The sequence below is a fragment of the Fukomys damarensis genome, unplaced genomic scaffold, assembly GCF_012274545.1.
Source record: "Fukomys damarensis isolate Sample0158 unplaced genomic scaffold, DMR_v1.0_HiC HiC_scaffold_18, whole genome shotgun sequence".
NCBI classification, from domain to species: Eukaryota; Metazoa; Chordata; class Mammalia; order Rodentia; family Bathyergidae; genus Fukomys; species Fukomys damarensis.
The window spans coordinates 34,400,135-34,410,953 of NW_022900930.1; the positions used below are offsets into that span (position 1 = coordinate 34,400,135).

At 32.9% G+C, this 10,819-nt stretch overlaps 1 protein-coding gene across 6 annotated transcripts in view; it reads right to left on the minus strand.

The window, feature by feature from the left end:
• The window catches only part of Clcn3 (chloride voltage-gated channel 3), an 83,039-nt gene that overhangs the window by 27,924 nt on the left and 44,296 nt on the right, over positions 1-10,819 (minus strand). For all 6 annotated transcript variants that reach the window (XM_010629841.3, XM_010629840.3, XM_010629838.2 and 3 more), the window contains 4 exons: positions 5,989-6,088; positions 4,368-4,555; positions 3,288-3,410; positions 1,554-1,760 (listed from right to left, as the gene is read on the minus strand). In XM_010629841.3, the coding sequence (XP_010628143.1) occupies positions 1,554-1,760; positions 3,288-3,410; positions 4,368-4,555; positions 5,989-6,088 (618 nt within the window). The remainder of the gene's footprint in view (positions 1-1,553; positions 1,761-3,287; positions 3,411-4,367; positions 4,556-5,988; positions 6,089-10,819) is intronic.

Below are 10,819 nucleotides of genomic sequence, written 5' to 3' on the forward strand. Positions count from 1 at the left end.
GTTACATCATTGCCTTTTCTCTTTTACTTTCCTTTTTAGTTTTATTTTAGGATTCCTTATTTTTAATGTTCATACAGAGATTTCTTTAACTGAAATACCGAATAGTTTCTTTGGTGTGAAAAATGATAATAGTACACAGGATCCTAATGAGATAATTAATAATGTGAAATAGGAAGTAAAGGGCTAAAGGTGTAGGGAAAGTGGGAAGGGTGGGGGGAAAAGGGAATAAGGGAGAGGAAAAAAACGTGAGAGACTGAAAAAATGTAAATAAAGTGTGTGTAAATGGGGAGGGGAGGAGGGGTGAAGGGAGGGCAGGGATGAGGGGAAAAAATGAGAATCAAGACCTATTATGTAAAGGTACAGAATCCCAATGATGACTGTAACTGTATTGTATACCGACTGTACCAATAAACTCAATAAAAAGGAAAAAAAAAAAAAAGAACTAAATAGTGGGCTTGGAGTTTGGCTCAGTGGTTCCGCTGCTTACCTTGCAAGTGCAAGGGCCCAAGTTTTGAACCCTGGTACCCCCCACCCCGAAAAAAGAACTAAAGAGTTTCATAAAGTATTCTTTTGTTATACTTCATATAAAGTGATGGCAATTCCTGTTGTAGGACAGAGATCCCAAGTTTTCAGTACCTTAAGGACTGTTACGATCTCTACAGCGTGAAGGGCCAAAGAAATTATGTGAAGGTGGGAGGAAATAAATTATATTGGGAAAGCAGGGGACTGACTCCCAGTTTCAAGTCAATGTAGAAAGTTTCAAGAGCCCAGCTTATCTTCAAGTAAGTAACAAAAACAATATAGAAATAGGAAGGGAACTTTATAATTTAAAAGTCTACACAAGATTTCATGCTGGCCCACATAAATGTTACAGGAAATTGCCTTAAAGCAGCTGAATAAAAATTTCCTGTATTCTCTTTAAAGAGAATATCTTTATTTAAAACTTCAGGAGTTCTAAAGGCACCCAGAACTTTCCATGGTGCTTGAAAGCTTTCTACACATAGTATGTCATTTCAACAGGCACCTAGACACTATTGCCAGGAGGAAAACACAGCAATTAAGATTTCCAACCCTGGAGATACAACGATGTTCAGAAGTAAAAGCACTTGTGAGATTCTTGGGGTTTTCTTGGTGCTGGGGATTGAACTCAGACCCTTGTACTTGTGAGGCAGGCAACGGAAGCACTGTGCCAAATCCCTGGCTGTAAAAGTAAAAACAATGGTATGTTTAGAAAGAGGAAATGTTCAGAAGAGAAAAAGGCAAAGTGAAGGCAAATGAAGATCTTGTGAAATTCAACCTGAATACAGAGACAGCAGCTAATTTATCTAATGTAGTCTAAACTACAACATGGGGTAACTGAGCAGCAGTGAGGATGAATTCAGAAAAGGGAAAAATAACTAACTTAAAATTTTTAAATCTGAATATAATTTCATAAAAAAGAGTAAAATATGATTTTTACACTATGAAATTCCTTGCTTACCTAAAGTCTATAAAACAGATTTTTTTTTCTATCACATGAACTACTTATGTTTCTATTAAAAGAAAACACTTACCTCCCTTTTTTTAGCTTCATTTGTGCTGTACTTTGGAAAGAGGTAGGAAAAGATATTTCCACAGCAACAGGCAACATGTACCAGGGGACCTTCTTTTCCTAAACTCAAACCTGATGCCACAGCAAGTACTAAAGTGATGGTTTTAATCATTAAAGTCCATTTTCCCAAGTAACCTCTGATGATGAATCCACTCAAAATAGTTTTTATCTACAAAGGAAAAGATTAAGGAAGGTTAATTTTCCTTAAGACACATGAGGATTTAATCTAAAATATTCTCTTGTTTTAGTCACAAAGTGATCTTGCAAATTTTGATTAAGTGGAATAATTCACAATTATTTTTTTCAAATAAGTTTATTATGCCACATATAACAGACATGTGTCATATTCTAATTTTCAAGCAAGGACAGAAGGCAACATTATCTCATGAACAAATAAAAGCAACAGGCCACAGGGCCAGGGATTTAGGTCAGTGGTTCCACTGCCTGCCTCACAAGTGCAAGGTCCTGAGTTCAATCCCCGGTACCAAAAAAAAAAATTTAACAGGCCATGTTAAAGTAAAAACAAATTTAATTATAAGGGCTATAGAGCAATTATATAACCAAGAAAAGACAAATTTGAATATTTCCCCTGTAGAAGTAAGCATAACATATTTAGGTACATTTTGGACACTGTCAAAAATAAAAATACTATCCCTTCTCAGAGAACTTTACTGGAGATGGAAAATTTATATATACATTACGAAAGATTAATGACAAATGCATATAACAAGTGCATGATTGTTCCTTATTAAAGAATTCCCAAGTAATACAGCTTTAAAAATTATTATAATTAGTTTTAAAAAGAAATTCATTAGGAAAACCCTGCTACAGAAAAATAGAAAAGGCAAAGAAAACCAGGGATTTAGCTCAGTGGTTCTGCTGCCTGACTCGCAAGTGCAAGGTCCCAAGTTCAATCCACAGTACAAAAAAAAGAAAGAAAGAAAAAGAAAAGAAAAGGCAAAGAAATGAATTCAAGTCTAATTCTCCTTTAAATTAATATTGACGAATAATATAACACAAAAGTTTGTTTTATTGATCTATTGTGATACGTATTTTTTCATAGTTTTCCACTTTTAGAATATCTAGTAATGACTCTAATCAAAAGATAGCAGCTATAGAGAGAATGAATGTATTAATATCGGGTCACACAAGCTTATATATCACATGGTTTCTGTTATATGAAAAATCCAAACTTTAAATAGGCGAAGCGGGGGGACTCAAGAGCTGGAGGTAAAGAGGAAGGAAGGGAAGGAAAAAGGATGAAAAAAAGAATTTAGATGTTTTATGTACATATACCAAATCCACACAAGGAATGTAAACAGTACGTACTGCAATACGTACTAATAAAAATTAAAAGTGAATAAAAAGTCAGCAAATAATCAGGGTTATAACTCCAAAACATCAACTAACCCATCAAAGAACTTTAAACGACAAGGTATTTTCCAGGCTCTTTATGTTTATTCAAGTTTTCCAATAATTTGTCCAGTTACATGTTAAATTAATTGTGAGAAAAAAAATCAACTTCCGTAGTAAATGGCACAATTATGGGGAAGACTTTTTTCAATGTCGACATTCAGCTTAGACTTTTTAGGTTTTATTTTTCGTATTACAAAATAAATTATTTTCCCAAAAAATGTCTTTTCCTCTAAATCCAAAAAGTATCATAACAATCAGCATTTCATGATATAAGGCTTACCTCTGGAATTCCAGAGCCACAGGCATATGGGGCAAATACCTTTACCAGGGAAACCGCAAGGAAGGCAAAACTCAAAGCCCAGAAGATGTACATTATATAATTCATGATGTAAGAACCAGGACCCTAAAAGCAAAAAACGTTCCAGAGTATTAACTTAATTTACAGTGTTCCTGTAACACAAGGGATGGCCACACAAGAAACTTGAGTTTGTTTGTTTTTTTTAAGGCAAAGTCTGGCTATTTCACTCAGGCTAGACTTGAACTCTTTGAGCTCAAATGATCCTCTTAGCTTCTAAGTGATTCCTAAAGTCCTGTCACCAAGATATCTCATTCAACCACAAAAAACAAACTTTCTGGAAACGGCTGGCAGAAATATAATTACATAGGCAACTCATTTCATTCTGCTCCAATTCTTGTGAAGATCATTAAACTAAGTTCATTTAAGGCAGGTGTAGTAAATCAGCATACTGCATATCTTATCAGCAAATACATTCTTTTTTAGCTCAAAAATTGAGCTACAACAAAAAATTTTACATTTATCCATACTGAATAAATACTAAATCTTAGGATGTTCTTCATTATAGAACATCTTTTAAGTGTTATAAAATCCTCTTAATTTTTTCAAGGTAGTTCTATTTAGAAAGCTGTTTACTGAAGTTTATAATAATTTATAGTTTCATAATTCATATTTTCCAGTCTCTTACGTAATGTTAAACATTTTTCTTTTTTGTAATTTATATTTTTTCTTACAGTACTGAGAATTAAAACCCAGGCCTTCACACTGAGCTACATCCCCAGCCCTTTTAAATTTTTTTTATTTTGAGACAGAGTCTAAGTCACCCAGTCTGGGCTCAAACTTTTAATTCTCCTACATCAACCTCACAGAGTGCTGAGATTACAGAAGTGTGCCACCACAGGTATTAAACTATTTTAATAATATCATATCAGCTTTACAGACACAGCTGTAATGACTATCACTTTTTTCTACCACACCCTATAATAAATGAATTTAAACTTTACATAACCCATATATATTATATAATTAAATGGATGGGAAACACTTTTCCATACCAAGACTTACCTCCGCTTGACCTATGATTAATTCTGCCCACGTTTTCCACTGTGGGCATTTATCCCTCTCTTCAAATGTGGTTTCATTAGAACCCCAACAACACTGTTCATGGTTGTACCATAATGCACTAAGGCAAATGCCTTCCTTTAGGTCAGTCATCCAATCGGCAGCAATGTCTATTAATCCAGCCAATGCTCCTGGAAAATGTTGGAGATAATTTAAAAATTAAAGTCCATTTTCTTGGAGCTGCAAACTATCTAGTTAAGAGGCTAACAGAACGAAAAGCAGGAAAGGTCCAATAAGTAAAGGCTCAGTTAGGGACTATTATATGACTTTAAGATTTTCAAATTTTGCTTAGAAATACATGTGGATTGCTTTAAAACAGTAGTTATTCTTTAAAAGTCTCACTTTTTAAGAATTAAAACCCAATCACATCATTCAAATTGATAACAGTCCTTAAAAAAAGTATTTAAAGGGCATTAAAACACCTTCAGAAGATAGCTACTTAGCAGGATGTTCATAAATCTGACTAATGAAGTGATGGGTTTTTTTGACTGACACATTTCTATCTAAAAATTAACAGATAACTGTCATAATTTCATTAAAATTCAATATCCATGATAATTAGCAAAACTTGTATCGCTCATGAATTATTATGTTTTTTTCTTAAACAATGGAAAATCTTATGTATCAAGATTATTTCACTGAGAGAAGACAAAAAAATACATACATTTCTGGTTAAATCTGGGAAATTCTTACAAAAAAACACCCAATGGGTGACACACACGGAGGCCACAAAATTCTTGTGTATGTCAATTATAGTTATCAATACTACTCTCTATTCTCCACAAAATTTTTATTTTACAAGTTTCTTGGACATAATGTCCCATGATGGAAATTGAAGTTAGTTAAAAAAAAGTCAATATTTGCTCCAGATCCTCAAATGTAATTCCTTAAAATCCACACAAACAGGACATGCTGTACAGCAGAACAATTAAAGGAGCAGTCTCTTGAACTAGACTGACTGGAATTCAAAGCCTGACTGAGCCACTTACTGGCTATATGACCTCAACCATGCACCTATTTCTCTTGTGCTCCAGTCCTCTCATGTGTACTATGGTTTTAAGGGCAGTATCTATACCATCAGAGTTGCCATGCAATTTAAACACATGTAAAGTTTTTAGAATACTGCATGACACACAGATAGGAAGAACTCAGTAAGTATCAGCTACTAATTAAAACCTACTTTACTGATCATCTTGTCCAAGCCACTTATTTTACAGATATGGAAACAGAACCCAAGAAAGTCATTCAAATTGAACACAACTTGTGCCTAGTCTTCAAGAAGATCTTTTGAGGAAAAAAGGAGAGGTTTTCATTTTTTTGGTTTTTCTTTTTTCTTTTGGTATCAGGGATGGAACTCAGGACCTTGAACTTTTGAGGCAGGCATGGTGCCACTGAACTAAATCCCCAGCCCAAGAAATGTTTTTTTGTTTTTTTTTTTTTTAAATCCAACAGTACCTGGGGGTGTGGGGCAAGGGGAGGGAATGAAGGAAATAAGGGCAGAACTACTTACAGTTATCTTAATTTAAAAAGTAAAATGAAGGATTACTTCAAAATTTTTCTTTACCTGATGCCAGCCCTGTTAGTGTTACAACTAGCCATCCTGACCATGCATCATACAAACTTTTTGTCATTTCCCATGCTGATTCTTTCTTTTTGCTGTTGATCTGAAATTACAAAAGTTTATGCTTTATTTTTCAAACTATGAATAGAAGCCATTTTTTCTTAGTTAACATATATACAACCATATCTTCTGAACTAAATAACAGGAAAGGTGAGTTTCAGGCAAAATTCTGTTTCAGACAGTCGTTATACCTGCAATCCAGACGACAGCCCTTCACTCAAAGCCCTACATTTTTAATAAGAACCTCAGGAAGTTGAGTGCAGGGAGCCTACATACTACATACGGGTCTTACTTAAAACATTTTAAATTTAATAAAATTCAAACTTTAATTGATATACATACGTGTCCTTTATATTTGTGGAAGATACAGTAGTAACTAGAAATGCCTATCATTCCTTGCTCCTAGTAGTTAAGACAGATTAAATTACCTTTAAAAGATTACATCAGAAAAAAAAATAAAGGGTAACATTAATATGTAATAATAAAATTCATAAATGCAATACTGTATAGAAGAGTCATGCAGACAAAGAGGTCCCCAAAACTTGTAGCCTGCAGATACATGGAGGGAAAACACCAATCCCATGATAAGGTCCAGAGGCCCTTTCATCACTGTGTAAGGTAGAAGAAAAGATCTTTTACTGAATATCATGTAGGGAGCTAGGAAATCAACAAGAAAAGTCCTACCTCTCTTAATAAGAATGCATTTCTAAACCTATTCCTAAGTAGTCCAAACCTCTTCTGTCCTATCAGGATTGTTGCTTTATTGAGCTATACTTTCTGCCTAAGACCTCACTACTCAACTGTACTTATACAAGGACTACAGCTGAAATTCAATGCCTGGTCTATTTTAAGTACATGGTCTGAGTGAAGCCACAAGGGCCCATTAAAAAGACACAGCAAGTTTTAAGCTGAATGAAGCAATTGTACTTCTACACTATAATCACTCAAACATCTATATTCACTATTTTTAGAATAGGTGATAGGTCGTTTCCTTTGAAAATAACTACTACATTCCATATTGCTTTCCTCAATGAAAGTATAATATTCAATATATAATATTACAACATTTGCAGCCTCTACTGTTCTCTTTATACCACTGCCTGCATACCACCAGTCACTCAAACTCTTAATAGTGTATACCAAAAACATATTAGTGTGTGCAAGTGTTCACTCATCACTACTGCTAACAAAATCTGGAAATCATCTAAATGTTTATTAGTATCAGTACAGGTTAAATAGTAATAAACTAACACATCTAAGAAAGGAAAAGTTCTATAGGAATTAAACAGGAATGAGATAGACATACTTTTATGAATAAAAGTCAAGAGGCTAGACATATGCTGATTAAGAAAGAAAAGAATCTAAAAACATATCCTTATATTTTCCCAATGAAGAGCTTAACTTTAAAATTAGAAAAGTAAATGATTACTTATAGGGAGAGGAAGGCACCAGGTAAGAAGAAACAGAGAAATGAGACTGCTTTGAATATACCTGTTTCCTATATTTAACTGTAGAACAATGGAAATAGTTTATATAATTACAAAAAATAAAATGAAACCTAAAACTGCAGTCCTTAAACATTGAAGTCAAACTATTGAATCTAAAAATAACACAGAAAGAACCCATTGCAAAGGATTTTAAATAAAACAAAAAGTAGTAAAGGGCCATGGATTTAGCCCAGTGGCACCGCACCTGTCTCATGAACACAAGGTCCTGAAATCAATTCCTGGTACAAGAAAAAAAAAAGTAGCACAGAGAAAAAAGAAATTCAAAAATTAACAGGAAGCATACTGTTGATAATAGCTTTGGTACTACTATACTGACCCTGTTGGGTGGATATGTTTTACAGTAAATTAATTATTTTTGTAATGTTGAGATTTTTGGCATAGCTTAAAGAAAAGACGTAAGATTTGAGAACCAGAAGTTAAACCCTATAATAATGAATTTAAATTAGAATAGCATAAACTCCAAATGCTAGAAATAATGATCAACCCAGGATAAGAAAGCAATCTTCTTGTGCCAAGATTTTCTTTGGATACCATTCTCATTCAATAAAACAGACTCCCTGGAAAAATGGCTAAGCTCTGGATTGCTGCTGAAAATGTTTAAGTGGTACTAGCATTATGGTGTTTTCTCAGAAAACCTCAAACCTAGGAGGCCAGAAGAAAGACAAAGACACCAACTTTATAAATACACTCCTCCAGTCAAAAGTGGAATAACATGGACCTCATTGAGAAAAATAACTAATGATAAGGACACATTAAACATGTTTAAATTCATGGGTTCACGAAGACATAAAAAAAAAAAAAGCAAGCAAAAATCTCATTGGTCAACTTTGAGGACTCCAAGGAACTCCATTATTTCAAATCTTTCCTTTCTTATACAGTCTGTATTTTAGGAACTCCAAATAGTTGATGAAAGAGGTACTCAGCTAACAAATAAAAAATGAAGTATAATTAGATTACTTTATATTTACCTTGTAAAATACTGAAGCAGTAGTATTTTAAATGATATAATTAATTTACTTCAAAATAATCTGGGATAGGAAGGCTTCAAGTACAGCAAAACGAAAGGGTTTTTGATAAAAAAGAGTTAAGTGGGGCTATAATATGGCAAAATGGATACACACATATATAGTAAATATACCCACTGGTAGAAATTAAAATTTTTTAAATTTAATATTCCATTAACAACAGCAAGAGTATCATTGCGTTGAATTGTCCAGCTTTAAAAAATTTTATAACTAAAGCAAGGATCAAAACAGAAAAATATTAGGACACATATAGGCTACTTCATATATTACCATATTATATTAAATGTTTTAAAGGACTAGGAACTGTTTACATAATCAGAAGGAAATAGTGTGTTTTAGTTCCTTTAAGTTTCCATCTCTAAAAGTTTACGAACATAGTACATTTGGAATACTGTCAGAGTACCACAATTTAAAACACATTTAAACTGCAATCTGAATATTACTCATAATTCAGAATGTATTCTTTTAAGTACAACTATATTTACCTAACAATCATGTGAGACGCAGGATTCATAGCATGTCTAACATAGGTACTTTTGAATTAAAACAGTGGTGCTCAAGATGTGGTCAAGGCGAACCTATGGCACACGTACCACAGCAGGGTGTATCACTGAAAGCTCTTAAAGTTTCGCAATCACTGCCCTAGAGGGTCCTCAAACCCTTTTAAGAGATCTACAAGATCAAAAAATGTTTTTATAATAATACTAAATTTCTGTGTGCCCTTTATTTCATTGTATTAACATTTTTACTGATAATGCATAAGCAATTGCTGTTTCCCTAGCATGAATGAGGCTGCGATATCCAAAGGTACTAATGATCAATACATTTCTGGCTGCCACACATCCCAGTAATAAATAAATTAATAATTGTTACCCTCACTTAAGAACATCTTTGATGAGGCAATACATGGAACACCATTTTTACTTGAAATAAAAAAAAAAACACTGACATCAAAACATGATTTTTGCAGGAATTGACAGCTGCTTTCTCCATAATGAACAAAGTACCCTGTCATTTCAAGTAACATAAGTGTTTCCAATGCTAAAATGTGAGCTTTCAAGCAAAACATAGAAATCTGAAAAACACTGAGGGGACAATAGGCCTCAATACTTAAGATGTTTCTTAAGACCCATGGTGATAATATTAACTTAATATTAAAACCAGTATTCATTCTTAAATAACATATTATGACATAGAATAATAAAGAGGTCCACATATAAAAGATCTGTATAAATCAGTGAATTGCTGTTTTTTAAATGATCACTCTTTTCCAAATGATCGTATGTTCAAAGTTTAAGGTGAATCAATGGATTTTAATATAACAGGAGACAAAATTCATTAATACAATTTTAGAGTTCACAAACAACTAACTTATTCGATACTATTACTTGATGCTGTTGGAGTATCAAATAATACTCATAATAATCTAAAAAGGCTATTATTAAGATACTTGTAGCTTTCCCAACTACACTATCTCTGTGAGGCTGAATTTTCTTTATACACCAAATGCAAAAGTAGATACATGAATCTACTTTTATCTTTTATTAAGCCAGAAATTTATGAAAAATCTAATAATCTAGTATCTCAGTAAATGGTTATTTTTGGAAACATATTTTAACATGTCTATTTATATTAACATGCAACAGCTTTTATTACTGCTGCTTTTATATGAATTAATAAGTAAACATTCTCAGTTTCAGTAGGTAATAATAGCAAATGTAAATCAATATAACATACATAAAACTTCTTTAAGGGTCCTCAATACTTTTTTAAAGTTTAAAGGGAATCTGAAGCCAAAAAGTTTAACAGTCACTGGATTAGAATACTGATACAGCAAGTGCAAGGACCCGAGTTCAATCCCTGGTACTAAAAAAAAAAAAAAAAAAAAAGACTACTGATATAATGGGGTTTTTCCCAGTTATGCCCCAAAAGTATTTATCATCTGATGAATCTCACAAGGTATACATTTTATAAACATAATCTAATCCCAATTTCAGACTTCACACACATGAACATATCACACACATTCATATCTGAACATGGAAGTTTATAAATAATTTTTATAGTTATTTTCATTTATAATTAAATTTCAGAACAATTTTTAAGCCTTTGAGGATTTGGAATATTTTTCTTCAAAGAGATTTTTCTCTTTTTAAACAAATGTATGTATATACATATACATACACATACACACACACACACACACACACACACACTTACACACACTTTTTTTTTTTTTTT